At 36.3% G+C, this 16846-nt stretch overlaps 1 protein-coding gene across 1 annotated transcript; it reads left to right on the plus strand.

The window, feature by feature from the left end:
- The first annotated feature begins 7183 nt into the window (after positions 1-7183).
- On the plus strand, positions 7184-8737 carry LOC120294963 (NAC domain-containing protein 71-like). Its single transcript, XM_039316128.1, has 5 exons — positions 7184-7288; positions 7454-7603; positions 7690-7920; positions 8023-8247; positions 8495-8737. The coding sequence occupies exons 1-5, from the start codon at positions 7184-7186 to the stop codon at positions 8735-8737; spliced, it is 954 nt and encodes a 317-aa protein (XP_039172062.1).
- Positions 8738-16846: the final 8109 nt, after the last annotated feature.

The raw sequence follows: 16846 nt of genomic DNA on the forward strand, positions 1-16846 counted from the left end.
AAGTATATGAAGCCAATATTGTTACATCAGCGACATAAGATGTGATTTTTTAGTGATCATTCCAGATTTCAACTTAAACACAAAAAGATGCAATTCAATTATTGATGAGATATAACTTACTAATTAACAATGCAACCCTACCAAATTTTGCCAAAGAATAGGAAAAAATTCTGGAAATAAAATGGTTGTCAATGGTTCATATTAAGATAATTATTTATCCTCATGAATTTTGGTGGAAGGAAACCCACAATAATAAAATTGTTGAAGAAAAAGAAAAGTATATGGATGCAAGAAATTATACACATTGGCCTTTTAGTGGTAAATACAGATATTTTACCATATACTCTCTTTTGTACAAATTTTAGATAGGTCTACTTTGGGACAACTTGCTCACACATGCACCGACACATATCCAACAATAAACCTCATAACATATCTTTGTGCGTTCATTTTTCTTCATCAAGGCTAATTGGGGCAGTTCAGTTTGCTATATTCTATTCATTTCCCTAATTAGCTATAAAGTTATATGATTATACATTAATTATTTGACTAATTTTGTGGCAGCACAATCTAATCATTATCTATTTTTAGGGCACTTGAATTTTCTTTTTCTTGCCATTTATTTAATTCTATTTGCATTTGAATTCTTTCCTTAATGCCTTTTTTCCTTCTCATTGTTTTTAAAATTCATTCCTCTAGTAATTTTTCTTTTTCACATTCCAAAGAGAAAAACACCAATATAATAATACCGACCAAAAAAAAAAACAACAACAATATAAGAATTACGTAGACATCCTCATGTATAGATTCATTTTTTTGGCAAAATCCTTTGATTAGTGATTGACTTTGGAAGCTATGCTCCTCATCTCTACCTCTTTTTTGTATGCGTTTGTTTTTTATTATAAGTAATTTAAATCATAAGTTACTGAAACATCTCAATAAATTTTTGATATTTTCCTGGCCATTTTTTTTTTTTTTGGCTTAGTCGATAGTTGCATTGAGATGCTTTAAATTTTATTGAGAACTGTTGTTGTTGCAGGTGAACAGTTGTTCAAGCAAAATGGGGAAGGTTGTTATAAATGTAGCGGATTCTGTAGGACTCAATCTTATCCCAATGTCGTTTGGTTGTGCCAAAGAGGCTAGAAAAACCACAGAGGTGTGTGGCAAAGAGATTAAGGTGCACGCATCTTCATATAGAGAAAGCGTTGTGTTGGTCTTTTGTGAACACCCGAATATGCTTGATAAATAACAATAACACATCTTTAGAGAAAGTATTGATAGAAATTCATTTTCCGAAAGAGAGGTCTCGTTTTTTCAAAGTTCCATTACTATATGGGTGGGAGGATCATTTGATTGTTTGGAAATCCAGTAATTTTTTTGAAATCTACAAACCTTTTAACAGATACCGCATGAGGCAATATGTCACCGTTCGCTTGATAAGTTCAATTAAATTCTTTCTACTATGAAGGTAACGCTGAGCTGTATTGCAATGTTGGCGTTCCATTTGTAGTGGGAACTACTGGAGGCTACAGGGATTGGCTTTATTAAACAGTCGAAGATTCAAATTTATATGCAGTAATTTTCCAACAAACGGGGAAACAAAGCTGACGTAACCCACAATCCATGTTCAGTTTTTTAGCCGTCTCTGCACTTTCTTATTTTGTCCTAATTATTCTCTAGTTTTTGGTAGGTTGTGGCATTTCTTGTAGCGATGGAGATTATGGTAGAGCAATTTCCAGAGCCTTCTCTGGTATCCTCTAAAGGTGTTCAATCCTCATTCTTCCACATCTGCTTTCCCCTCTCGTCTCCTCACTTTGCTTTGTCTTGTATGGTTCATCCTTTGACTAGGTCTCGATTAATGATTTTTATGGATGTTTAAGTGCACATGTAGCTGATGTTAAAATTAGAATTCTCACCACTGTTGGATTAGATATTTTCGAGAGAGCCATTGGTTGTAAGATCAACTATGCATGAAAATAAAATAAGATACTAAGAATGGGAGTTCTGTGAATTTTGTCCTACAATTTGTCAATTAGGTACTGTTGATCTCTTTATTTTCTGCATTATATCAACACAGATAAAATGGAAACACAATGATACAAACAAGACACAACCTAAATCACAAAGCAAAAAAAAGACGGTGGCGAGTGCGGTTATAGGTGACTCATCGTTGGTTTGCTAAGCCAATGTGGACTCAAAGCAGATTAGGTGCTGTTAATCTTATTGATATAGGTCTGATTCTATCCGTAAACTTATCTTTATATAGTTTCTATCCTCAGTTAGATTTGTTGTATTTTACCTGTTATCATTTAACTCGTCATGCTCATTTGCTTGGTTATCAAGTCGAATGATGGTTGAGTACTCCGCCATTTATTGTGAAGCGACCCTTTAACCAAAATGGGGAATGAGATAGGAGTTCGGGTGCTTATACACTGAACCACTATCTTTGCTGAAGCTCGAGGGAACAAATGAGGGAGAAAAAGATTTTTTGTTAGGTGAGAAATAAACTTTTTATATTGCTATCTCGGAAGCACGAGAGCTGGAACCTATGGCAATTTGAGTCCTCTCGGGCTTTCGTAGTTACCCTTTGTTAAACTCTTATATTTTTGATCGGGGACATATTCCGTCCTTAAAATGCCATAGTGCGGTTTCACCCCTTCCTACTTCTCACTCACTTTTCTTGCCGTTGAACAAGTGCATCGTTGATGTCTATTTTGGTGCACTCGAGTTGTAGTTGAACATTTTCCAAACATTTGGCTCTCGCCTCGAAAATTTTTCGGAATTGGCAAGCCACTTAGGAAGTAGGTTGGGAGCTATCATTTATGGATGATTGGTTTTTGGACGGTCCGGGTTCTCATCCAGAAATTGGGAATCGATCGGTGGGACTGATTCCCATTTCTCTAAACGAGGAATTGGACCATTTGGTCCCGTAACCGGATGGTCCGACGAGTGGGTAATGGAATTGGTGGCTGGCGACCGAAGCATGACGGCCGCCGTGAGGATGATGCCGGAGCTGCAAAGTTAGCGAGCCTCAGCGGAATTGGCGCGGGCGACTAGCGGAGGCTGAAAAGCGTTCCGCTGATTCCGCTTGCTGTTGTTGTTGGGCTTTGCCGATGTCGAAGGACACGACGAGCTGGGTTTTCAATGCTAATCTCGGGCGATCGGCGGTGCGGTGGCAGGAAATGCAAGAACAAGCTTCGGTCTCGACGTCCTGTGGCTGGACTGGCGTGCGGAATGGAATGCGGGAACGCCAGTTAGCTCGTCGGTGCGACCAACGGGGATCTTTCACCAGAATTGGGCGGCATCAAGGCAGAGAGCAACATCACCGGGGCCACAGGTGGTGTCCGGCGGACGTTGGTGGCTGCGACGGAGGCTACGACTGGCCGGATGTTTCGCTGGTTTCGGCCGTGTGCAAGAACAAGAGCGAGGCGCCAAAGCTGCTTTTCTTTTGTCGCTTGTGAAAACATTCTTCTTTCCATGATCTCTTTTTTCTTTGTCGACTTCTCGCGCGCCATTCCGAACGCGCGATTCCACCTGAAAGCGAGAATCGCCTGAAATTCATCAATTTTAATTTTATAGAATTGAAAATCGGACCGAGAGGTCTTTGATTCAATTAGTTCAATTTGCTCACCCCTACTATTGCTAATTCCGCCCATTGTGAATTTGAAAATAAAAGACCACATATAGAAATTAAGATTTTTGAGAATTTACAAGAGAGGATAAATAAGGAGAAACAAATGAAGGTGAAATGAGAGAAGAAAGAGGAGTTGAACTATATAGCCAAACAGTCACATGGAATTTGATCGTTTGACCACTTTTATTTTTATTTAATATTTTATATGGTGATTATGCAGGTGTAGAGGTAATGTCGAGTGAGAATGGACGACCCTTATGTTCGAGGTCCTCACCCTCGTTTGATGCAAGTTCCCCCCAAATCCTTTCCTTCGAGTGATGTTGGGAAGTTCTTTTGATTTGATTTATTAATGAGATTCTATCCTATAATAAAGTCACTGCTAGTCTATTTAAGTCGATTAGGGAACAAATTAGGACGTAGAAAGATGTCTCACTTCCTACGTAATCAGAAATCTAAGATCAAGAACTTGATTACATTATTTTTTAATAGTAGTGCCCTTTTTGATACCTTAACTCAATTGTTTGTCAACTAAGGGAGTCAGGTGATCTTTGCCAAGTTGTGAGTCCTAGGTTCATTTCCACCTAGTGAGAATGCACTTTATTTGATTGGTCTTAATCCTAAAGTGTGATTTAATCAACAAATGAAGTTAAACGAATCAAAACATAAAAACAATATACGAAAATCAAGACAACACATCAAAATTGTAAGAAAGTATGAGTAAGAATAAAAAAGTGCAGAAAAAATAACCTGGTATAAGTCGAGCAAAGAATATTACATAACCTTGTTTGAGCCCCAGAAATGATTCCACATGGAACTTGATTTCAGATACTTGTCCTAAACTAAAGAAAACTAATTAAGCCTAAACTAATCTATATAAATTCTATTTATATAAACATAATGCTTATTCTAAGCTAACTTGATATGATATCTATTCCTAATCCATTTACTTGGGGTTAGCCTAACTACAACTACTACCATTTTTTTGTTTTGTTTGAAGTGACAATCCTAATCCATGGAATTAGGTCAAAGTGAACTTATTCAAACTAAACGTATCTCTTGGGTTATTCAAACTAAGGTTGCGTCGTTTCGCTGGAAAATGTGGCGTTTTTGGAAAATATTTTTTAGGAAGTCATTTTCCAAGAAAATATAATTATTTTCCGATATTCGGATAAAACCTGAAAATGAAGCGAAAATATTTTTTTTTTTTCGCTGTTCGATAAGGAAAATATTTTATTTCATATACTTTTTTCATTTAATTTATTTTTAAATAAAATTTTCATATATTTTTAAAATTGATTTTGAATTATTTTTAATTTTTAAAATCTATTATAATTTTTTTTTTTCATTTTTTTCTTGTTTTCATCTCCTTCTTTCTTGGTTAGTCGACCATGGCGATGGCCCGCGATTACCACCGGCAAGCCTCGAGCTCACCGACGAGCACGAGGCTTGCCGCTCCCCAGATTGGCGAGCGTGAGCGTTGAGCTCGAGGCTCATTAGATCGACGGGCGCGAGCTCGAGGTTCGCCTAACGACGGCCGAGGACTAGCCATGAAAGAAGAACATGGGAAACAAAGAAAAGAAAAGGAAAAAAAGAAAAGAAAAGGAGAAAAGAAAAGAAAAAAAAAAAAAGAAAAGAAATAGAAAATAAAAAGGAAATTAAAAATAATTCGAATTAAAAAAGAAAAAAATTAAAAAATAATTCAAATAATAAAAAAGAAAAGAAGAAGAAGAAAGGGGAGGAGGAAGTGATGATTTATAGAGGTGTGAGATAAGAGAGATCAAGTGAGTAAAATGTTTTTCACTTTTCAAAATGGAGAATATTTTTCCTAATTTAGAAGACTTTTTTCCTTTCATGAAAAATATTTTCTCTGAGGAATTTATTTTCCGTAAATGAACGCCGGAAAATTTGGAAAACGCTTTCTGAAATTATTTTCTGCGAAACGAATGGAGCTTAAGAAGCTAGATCTATACCTTAGTAAATATAGAATACAAACTGTGAGAATAATCCTAAAGCTAATAGAATCGCATGATCTCTAAGATCCTCCAGTTCGAAGTCACGGTTCTCCCAACATCACATAGAAAACATCTTGATCTATATTTAACAGTCATCATCTCAACATTCACATCATCAATTAAGCATTGAAATGTACAATCTACACTCACCAAGCCACGCTATCAATCATAGCAAAAAGATGGAATCATTTCACACTTGGTAAAACTTTCCGAATTAAGTGCCGTGTTTCATCCTAAACTGATCATTATGTTCATCGGTCATGGCCTAATCAAATCGACTTTGATTTTAATGATTCACCCATGGATTTGTTGCTTAAGATGTCCACTTCAATTCATTAGTTGTCAACTTTTCAAGCTTAGGCCTACATTTTCCCGAAATCGAAGATCAAGCCCACACGGTCAGACCGTGCCCTGCATTTAAAACGGTTCTTTACACACCTATTTGACCTATCAAAACCAACCCAGAAAAGTATGACATTATGCGGTTGGAAAGCTTTTGAAGACTTGGAAGTTTGTCATATTTGCAGATTCAGAACTGATCCTGAGACCTGTGCAGTGCAGAGAACAGATCGACCCAGCAAACATGTAATTTACCTTGTCCGAAGGCTCAGGAAGTCCTTTAATACTTCATATTCATCACTATCACAAATTTCTAACTTTAAGGACCCCAAAACCCTAAAAAACGCTACGCTGCTTAATCCGGAATTTCCAGACTAACGGTTCAGCGAGAATATTTTCCATAGCAATTGAGTAGTCTTGGCTTTGAATTGAAATATTTTTGTCTATTATGAAAACATTTTTCATTGACTAATTATTTTAATATTTCCATCGCCTTGAAATTTTATTCTTTGGGGTTGTAGGAAACGTCATAGGTTTATTTCACTCTCTAAAGTACCGAACTAATGAAAACTACCCTTTTCCTTGAAAATAAATTTCATGAAAAATCATTTTCTGATATTACGAAATTTTCAGTGAAATAGAAACACCATAAATCAAGCATATGTTCATGCATGCATGTTGGGATACCTCTCATTGGTGGTGTCCTGATTGGATCAATCCCCACTCTGAAAAGTTGACAAACTTTGTGATTACGGAACAAGTAAGATTTCCATTATCTTTATTGTTAGAGACAAATCATAAAATCCCACAGTAAAATTTCCCTAGTCCCTTTGATTTATGGGTTGAGAAAAGATTCATGCATGCCGAGATAGAGAGAATTATTAGACTTTGGCATTTCATAGGAATGTTCTTGATTACGCATGGGGTCGGGCAGTAAAACTATAAAATGAATGGTAAAGAAACTTTTAGCTCAGTTTGTTTTATGAAAAGTAAATGATTTTGAAAACATTTTTCTAAAAATAATTACTTATATTGATTGAAATAATGAGCCAATACAAAATGTTTTCATTATCGACAATAATTTATATCTAAATATTTTTTCGAATGATTAAAATAATTTTTCTTCAATTAATTTAATAAAAATATAAGCGATATCTTTAAGAAAATGTCATAAAAATCAATTTTTTCGCAAAGCAAAATGAACGGGATCCAGGGAAGATTGACTGGTGTGGTTTTACTGTTCTCAACCAATCGAGGCACGTCACCTGTGAACGAAGGGGAAGACCGCAAAGACAAAGCAGACGTGAGAATCAAGCAAGGTCAGTCAACGAGTCAACGCACGATTCTACACTATACATTCCACACCCTTTGGCCAAAGTTAATCCTGCCTCACTTCGAATCCACCCACAAAATCCGAGTCCTTTAGTCTCGATCTTCCTCTCTATGCTTGCACAATTTGGTTATCCAGATGCAGAACACAATCTCAGAAGTAACGAGGTCACTCCCTCCCGGATTCAGATTCCATGCCACTGATGAGGAGCTTCTGTTGGACTACTTGAAGCCCAAGATTCTCAGACAGCCCGACGGACGCCACTACGACATGATACCGGAGATTGATGTACTGGAATTCGAACCTTGGCAATTGCCCTCCTGTTCGGTCACATGTTCAGCGATAAGGAGCTGTTGTTCTTTTGTCACTTGAAGCGCAAGTACTTGAACAGCAACCGCTCCAACCGGACAACCAAAGCTGGTTATTGGAAACCGACCGGCGAGGTGCTCACCATCGTGAGCGAGGACACTCAGGCAAAGATAGGAATCAGGAAGACCCTAGTGTTCTACGAAGGCCGCATGCCCAAAGGCAAAAGGACCAACTGGTTGAAGCACGAATATCACCTAAATCCCAAGTGTTTGGGAAACAATCACGCTGAAAATGAGGTAACGTTCTGGTTTTCATTCATCTGCACAATGCGATTGGTTATAAATAACATTTGGGACATGCTTCTTTAGTTATGGGTCTCTATTGTTATATATATACAGATGCTGCCTTATGTGGTATGTCGGATAAAGTACAAAAAGGATAACAAGCTGATGAAGGGTCGCGCTCCAACGATCAGCCCTGGAGGCTATTCAAACAGCGCTTTCACAAACACTAACAATGTATCAGAGACCCCTATGAATCAAGAAGAGGACCATTCGAGCTACTGTAACAACCCCGACAATGAAGCTGCTGAGAACCGTGAAGCTTTTGATCCTCAACCTGAGGTGAGACACACCCATTCTAGTTTGTAGAACTTATTTAGGATTGGATTTTATCCCCTAGTCCTACAGAACATATCAAAGTCCCAGAAACTCATTGGTTTCCTGGGGCCAAATTACTAATGCTTGCATTAACATATAAGCAACATCTGTGGGACTATTTTCATTTCATACTTCAAGATTGTTTCTACAACAAAAATGCAGAGTACTCAAGATGATTTGTTTCATACGATCGACATTGTCTTGAATGCAGATGTCAGTGGAAGAGTTAATGGAATTGCTCCCTTCATCTCAACCGCTGGATGTCATTTTATCATACTACAACACCACTCCAGCCACTCCAGCCTATCAGCCCCAGGCAGCAGCAGAGGAAGGATCATCGTCCTTCTTTGATTTCTCACATAACAACGATGGCAATGAGTTCGGCCACGGGTACATGCCATCTCCATACAGCAATTCCGCATATTATTCCGGTTTCAACTGCAGCAATGTCTGAGGACTTCTCTACTACAATGTGCGACAATGGTCGATCATAATTTGCAAGGAGTTTGTGTGCATGTGTGTGTTTTTGCTTGTGATGTATTTTGTATCGTGAGTGGCTTTTGGAGTGAAGCGAAACATATGCAGTTTCGTACTTTCTTGCTGCCCTAGTTTGAGAGTCGTGCTTTTTTTTTTCCTAATATGAAGTTCAGATTGTGTTTTCTGTTAATTAAGATGTAATGCTTTTGATAGTGTTATGTTATTCAGGCTATCCCTAGTTCTTGTCCTCATTTAATGAAGATATTCATTGGAGGAGTTGAAGGACTTTCAAAAGATAGATGCAATTAGCAGAATGGTTAAAAGCCGTGGAATTTGGAGCTAGAAGTTGAAGTGGGAACGTTATGCCCGGGGGGTTTATCTTTTTTCATATTTTTTAAAAATAGAAATACATCTTTTCATCACAACAAACACCTACGTAACAGTAATACTAAGATTCAAACAAATATTTCTTTAAGGAAAATTACAAACCTCAATGGCCGGATGCAGTAAGGGTAGTGGAGTACCGTCCGGCTAGGCCATTTCAGAGATGCATCTGTGTTGGTGCCTCTTTAAGTGGCCTGTCCTATATTACTAGATTTTAAGGATAATTTCGCAGCACATACCGGGCATACAGCCTTCTTCTCACCATTGGAGAGATCCACGATATTGAACATCTTCCAAACATTGGGCTCTCGTCTACGAAAATTTTTCAGAATTGGCGAGCCATTTAGGTACGAAAATTTTTCGGAATTGGCGAGCCATTTAGGAAGTGGGCTGGGTGCTATCACTTAGGGATGATTAGTTACTGGACTGGGTGCCATCACTTAGGGATGATTAGTTATTGGGGGGTCCAGTTCTCATCTAGGAATCGGGAACTGGACCGTCGGGACTGGTTCCCAATTATTTCTCTGGAACCAGGAGTTGGATCATTTGGTCCTGGAACCGGTCCGGTCCGATTCAGAGTGGGTAATGGAACCGGTGGCGAGCTACCTGGAAGCTTCACGGCTCCCGTGAGGATGATGCTGGGAGCTGCAAAGCCAGCAAGGAGCCTCGTCGGAACTGGCGCGGGCGGACTAGCAGAGGCGAGAAGCGTTCCGCTGATTCTGCTTGCTGTTGTTGTTGGGCTTTTCCGACGTCGGAAGGACACGACAGAGCTGGGTTTTCAATGCTAATCTCGGGCGATTGGCGGCGCAGTGGCAGGAAATGCAAGAACAAGCTTCGGTCCCGACGTCTGGCGGCTGGACTGGCGTGTCGGAATGGAATGCGGGAACGCCAAGAAGCTCGTCGGTGCGGCCAACAGGGATCTTCACCAGAATTGGGCGGCACTGGGCAGAGAGCAACAACATCACCGGGGCCACAGGTGGTGCCCGGCGGAGGTTGGTGGCTGCGACGGGAGGCTACGACTGGCCGGACGTTTCGCTAGTTTCAGCCGTGTGCAAGAACAAGAGCGACGCGCCAAAGCCGCGGGACGTACGGAGTCGGCAAAGGGAAGAAGAGAGGGAGGGAGAGAGAGAGAAGAAGATGCTCTTTTCTTTCTCTCCCTCTCTCTTGCTTTTCTCTTTTGTCGCTTGTGAAAACCTTCTTCTTTCCATTAACTTTTTCTTGTGTCAGACTTCTTGGTGCGAGATTCCACCTGAAATTGAGAATCAGTTCGAAATTCATCTATTCTAATTTTATAGAATTGGAAATCGGACTGATGACTTTGTAACTACAAATATCGGTTCTATTTGCTTACCCCTACTATTGCTAATTCCACCCAATGTGAATTCAAAAAATAAAAGGACCATATATAGAAATTAAGATTTTTGAGAATTTACAAGAGAGGGATAAGTAAGGAGAAACAAATGATGGTGAAAATGCGAGAAGAAAGAGGAGTTGAACTATGTAGCCGAACCATCACATTCATGTGATTGTTCGACCACTTTTTTTTTTTTTTTTTATTGAATACTTTATATGGTGATTGCTTGTGACCCTTCCTCGGTGCTGCCCGCGTCGCGCAATGCGAATTGGACAATAATCTTCACCTTGAGCCATTTCGCAATGCAAAGGTAGCAAAAGCAATGGCCACAATCCAACTTTTCGGGTTGATCAGGATAGGCATCCTGCAATTATGTTAGCAAAAACGAGAGTATAATGAGTGGTCAATATATTCCATTTAGTCTATATTTGTCTTAAAAGTTATATATTGACCGAAATTTTTGCCATTTTTCTTTATCTCGATGTTCTTACATAATGAAGTGACTTTGACAAGTCAAATACAATATGTTTTGGGCCTTGAATTCCATTGATTAGGCATGCTTGTGAGCACTGTTCTAATTTTATGCCCTTTTTGGCGTTATTTTGGCTTTTATTTATTTTCTAAATGCTTTACTGGTTAATGTAACTTTTTGGGTTTTACAATGTCACTTAGGGTTAACAGGGTACTTATTTGATCTATTCTATGTATGAGGTAGCTTTTTTGTCATCTTTCACATAATGAAAAGAAAAGTGATTTCTCTTTATTAGTGCGCAAGTGAGCAAAGCAGTGTTGTCTTAGTGCATGTTGCGGATCGATGAATCTGTGTTTACCTATAGTTAATTGTATCACTTAGGATCCCCAAAAAGGCGCTGCTTTAAATAGATGGCCCTTTGTAGCGATCAAAAAATAATTCGATGTTATTAATGTAATTTGTGTGTTTGTGTGTTTAAGTGAGAGAGTATCTATCTACTGCCCATATAACTAATACATCTTAATCTAATCACATATATATCCCCATTTCATATCAAGATCTCCTACTTATTCTAATTTTCATTTTGCTTATATAAATTAAATCTCCCACCATATATAAAAGGTTTTAATCACGTTCATATCTAAAATATATTGACGGATGGTGTTCGTAACTCAGAAATCGGTTGGCATTTATTCTAGTTAACATCATATTGTCATTAATTATCAACAAAGTTTATATCTTCTCATTGTCAAAACAAACATGGGAGTATTTCACTACTTAGGTTTCATAGTTTAAGACCAATTTATCTGTTATTTTAGTTAATTATTAATGGCGCTAATATTACATCACTATTATTGGTGCATGCTATCATGTTGCCTTCTATTTAGTTCCTTAAAGTTAGACACAAAGAAATTACATATTCAACAATGTTAAATATATCAAATTTAGTTGAAACTCAATCAATCTCCGCAGAAACCATTACATGAACCAATTCAAAGACGAAATATGCATTATTCATAATTTTATTGCTTTCCTTTTACAAAGTGGACAAAAGTTCCTCCTCATGAGCCATTTCTCAATGCAGCCATAGTGAAAGCGATGCCCACAGTCCAACTGTCCAAGTTTATCTTCAACAATGAAGTCATCCTGCAAATAGTCCAGCAAAATAAAAGGTACGATTTAGTAACATATATGCATACTCTTTGTTTAAATTTAGCTAAGACAATTACTTATGGACAACAATATTGTTCCTCAATTCTATCTTAATATTTTCTTGAGTAAATGAAGTGGCTCTAACTAGACAAATGCAACAGGATGTGGCTTCGACATTGTATTCTTCTGAAGTAGAGGTTTGGGGATGATATTGCTGCGACCTGAGATGTGTAGAGATGGCTTCCTCACTCAATCCTATGGAAGCATCTCCACCCTGTTTGTTGAGGTGGACCAATTCTTAATCAAAAGCATATGAAGAAAACCTAAGTATTTCATAGTCACCTCTCCTTAAGTAAATTATTTCTCAAGTATCGAAAATATTGCTTGCTCAAGGGCTAACAAAAGTCAAAAATAGATGTCCCTCTACATCAATTTGACATCAATACACGTCTAGATTGGCTTTTAGTTGAATGAATGCAAAATACACAATAACACACATAAATGTAGTGAAGGGGCTTGAGCATATATATACCCACGAAAATGAATTACAACAATTTCACTAATTGAGACAGTTCAACGTTGGTTAGTATGAGAGATAAAACTCGAAAATCACGTCCACAACAAAATTCAAGATTTAGGGTAACAAATATTATTATTTGAAAACTTCTATGTCCACTACAAAACTCATGACGCCACTACAAATGTTTGAAGTCATACACAAGCAGCAATCTCTGTTTAGTTGAACTTTTTATAGTTGTACTATAAAAGATATTATGTATATACCGTTTGCAGAAAGTTTATAATTTAGGAAACATTTTCTTCAAAACGATTGCATGTATTGTTTATAAAGATAAATGAATGAAAAATATTTTCATCGTTCATGAAAGTATCTAGACTTTCATTTAGGTGGAAATTTAAAATACATTTAAGCCAATACAAATCTCCGAGGAGACAAAATAAGAGGTAATGACAATTATGACATTACTAGGTTGTGGTTAATCATTGCCAAAAAAAAAAAAAAAAAAAAAATAAAAACCTGTCAACACTACATAAGACATTCCTTTTTCTACATGACACATAGTGTCATATATTTAAAAAAATATTTAAAAAGGTATACTTAGTTACATATTATCTTGATATGGCGTGTAAATTAAAAGTTCATGTCTAATATAGAAATGAGAATCACAAGTTTAATACAATGCGATTGTCTTTTGGCATCAAGATCATGATATATGTGGAAATGCATCACATAATTGGTAGTAAAAATCGGTCTCAATTTAAGACTCTCAATCTCAAATACTCTTTTGAAGGAATTATATTGACGAAATTTCTAATGGGATTATCATACTTAATTTAGGAACCAAATTAAGAATTATGCAAAAATTTGTTGCGTTTTCAAATCTAGTGCTATAAATAAGATGTTGCCGTTCCTAGAATGAAACACAAATACACAAAGATATAATAATATTACATTCTTGGAACTTACCTCGTGCGTTCTCAATTGGATGGCAGCCCACGGTGATGGAGATGATATCTCGGGATGAGGTCTAGCTCGCCTCACCCCTCTACTCGCCCATCCCTGCAATCTAGATGTCGTTGAAGTAAATTGACTGTTTATTAGTAATATTTCTTGGCCATGTAGCCCTACTGAGTTCTCCGTTGTAACATGGTCAATTGTGTTGTTATTTTCATTTTCCATTGTAGAGGCCTGTAAATGTAAAATTCTTTTGTTGGAGAATTATAATAAAAATATTCATATATATATGTGTGTGGGTATATGCTGTTCATTATGCCAGAATAGCTCTAAAAATATGAACCTAATATGTTTTCTTGACGAAATATTAACATATTATGTGCTAAATCATGAGAAAAAAAGGATGAGATTACCTCAGGGAAAAATATAAAATATTTTCTAGCAAATGAACGGATTTCATATTATTTCCTTATGCTTACATTAATGATGTTATCGCTACGAAAGCATACATTTGTTGTCAAATGGTGAATCAATCCACTAAGTGCGTAGAATTCCTTCTTTTGGAAAATTTTACATAGACAAAAAAATGCTAAACTATGTATGATCGATTGTGTAATGACCATATAGCATTTGTATTAAAACTATATATGAACATAAACCAATTTACTAGAGGGGGTGTATGTATTCTATCCAAATTAGTAGTATATACATCGAAAAAGTTTGTTTCTTTCGAGGGAGGAATTCCTACTCGAAGTATTGGAGGGACTAAGTCGGAATGCAATTGCCCTCGTGGTAGACATAAAACAAGAAAAAAGATTTCAAATGATATAAATTTTCTTTCAATGCCTGCACATTCTTTTAGTTGATTTATCATAGGAGAATGAATAAGACAAGTAATTGACTTACACATAGTAAGATTGAAATTGAAAATTTTGGAAACAGGATTTAAATTTTTTCAAACCAACCTAATTATCATATTTATAATAGCCTGCAAAATATTATTGTAGTTGACATTATATTGTAATAAAGCGATAATTTTCTAATCGGTCACTAAGGACAATTTTGATAAGACTCATAGACAATAAAGCCATTGAGGTTTTGAAGAAATTGCAGAATAAATATTAGGGACAAGTTTGCTAAAAGTTTTAAAACTAGTCATGAAAGTGCAATTAAATCTTGAAAGTTGTAAAAGTGTAATAAAATCTTGTCAAATTGGTTTAAACAAGTCATTTTATTAATTTCATCCACTTTAACTAACGGAAAATGCTTACATGCCTTATTTTATTACTTTCTTAAGACATGTGGCAATGACGTGGTGCCTACTAAGTGCCACGTCAGAAAAAGTGTTAAAAAAATTATAAATACATACAAAATTAGATTAAAAATAAAAAGAAAAAAATTAATATTAATAAAAAACACAAATTCACCCACGGCTTGGCCAAGCCCTTGCCAGTGGTTGCCGCTAAAATTGTTAGGAAGGGGCAGCGAAGGTCACCCTCACCGGCCCCAAGCGATGCCTTGGTGGCTCCCGACAAGGGCCTACTAGCCCAAATTTGGGCGAGGGCATGACCCTCACCCCGCATCTAAGCAAGAGTCATTTGGCCTCGCCCAAGGTTGCCCACCCAAAGCAAAATTGCTAGAATGAACCTTAATAATAATCAAACGAAATTGGTAGTATGAACTTTACAAGCATAGAAGCACAGATAGTCCTAACCATTTATTAAGGCTTTTAAACAAATTCAATACCAGCCAAAAGTAAACCTTGATGGAAATTAGCCTGCAAGAAATGACCATTCATGAAAAAAATGATAAGTACATGTAAAAAATTATTTATTTAGATAAAACGGTGAGCAAATAATCATAGATTCCGTAGAAAACAAACTAAGGTCACCGATTGATCATTGAATTGATCATGTGAAAGAAATTTTAGAATTTGAATCTACGCGTATTACTGTCTTGACAATCAAATATAATGAATGGGTTTATAACATCCAAATAATTTGGTTGCTAGTAAAATATCCTACACCCTCTAAGATATGACAATCTATTAGATTATGTTGTTAGTCTTCAGAATGCAATTATTTACCTTGAAATTGATACTTCTCATATAATCTCTTTATCATTATAAGCAAAATTTGTACAATGCAAAAAAAAAAAGACTTTGACACAAAAAAAGAGAAAGCATATAGACATTGATACCTAATGAAAATATAGATTAAAAAAATAATAAAAAAATCACTTGAAGAAATATGCTTCATCTATCAAAAACATCCGAGATCCGAACAATGGATGTAGTATACATACTTTTCAAATTCTTTCACATTTGAAATAAAGAGGAAAAAAAAAAACATAGTGCACAAGTTGAAAAACTACCTATATCATACCATATGCTAAGAAGAAAGAAGGATATGAAAGGGAAAAAAAAAGATTAGGGAAGCAAGTGAAAATAACCTGGAAGATCTAGACTGATGTGAGAGTTCAAGAGAATTTTGATGTAATTTGCATAGACTAAGATGAAAAGATGAGATGATACCAAAATGAAGACAAACTTAAGAAGACAAGTTGGTAGTGCAGAACTTATCTCTATTTATATTATCCTTCCTCATGCCGATTGAGTAAATTCAAATTTACCATATTGGAGAGCTTTCTCAATTTGACATCTCTTTTTAGTTGCTAAGAAATCCTAATTCGAATTGTCATCTTACATTTGTATTTGTATTTCATTCTTGAAATAGTCTCGTTTTATTGAATTAATTCTTTTCTTGGTCTACTATTCTCCCTCTCCAACAATATTTAGAATGGTTTGATCTTTGGTTAATCTTAATTTTTTTCATAGATTCTCAAAGTAATCCACCAAAAGAGAGCGAGACCTTTTAATATCATTCCTTGTAAACAATAACAATTTTCTTATCCGATTCAGACGGTATTAAGGTCCGGAATCTACTATGAGATTTGCAAGTTAAAATATGTACTTGTTATCATATTGGTAAGTGATATATCTAAGTTCTTTAATTTGATTTCTTAAAACGGTCAATTGATGAATCTTTTAACTTAGGTACTAACTGACTGTACATACCGTTAGAATTACTTAATTTTCATCTACTTATTTATATATTTTTTCGTTGGCAACCATTAACAATTATTTTATATTCTCTCAATTTGAATTTGTCCGTTATTTTTAAGTATATGAAGCCAATATTGTTACATCAGCGACATAAGATGTGATTTTTAGTGATCATTCCAGATTTCA

This window comes from Eucalyptus grandis, chromosome 1, assembly GCF_016545825.1.
Source record: "Eucalyptus grandis isolate ANBG69807.140 chromosome 1, ASM1654582v1, whole genome shotgun sequence".
In the NCBI taxonomy this organism is placed as follows: Eukaryota; Viridiplantae; Streptophyta; class Magnoliopsida; order Myrtales; family Myrtaceae; genus Eucalyptus; species Eucalyptus grandis.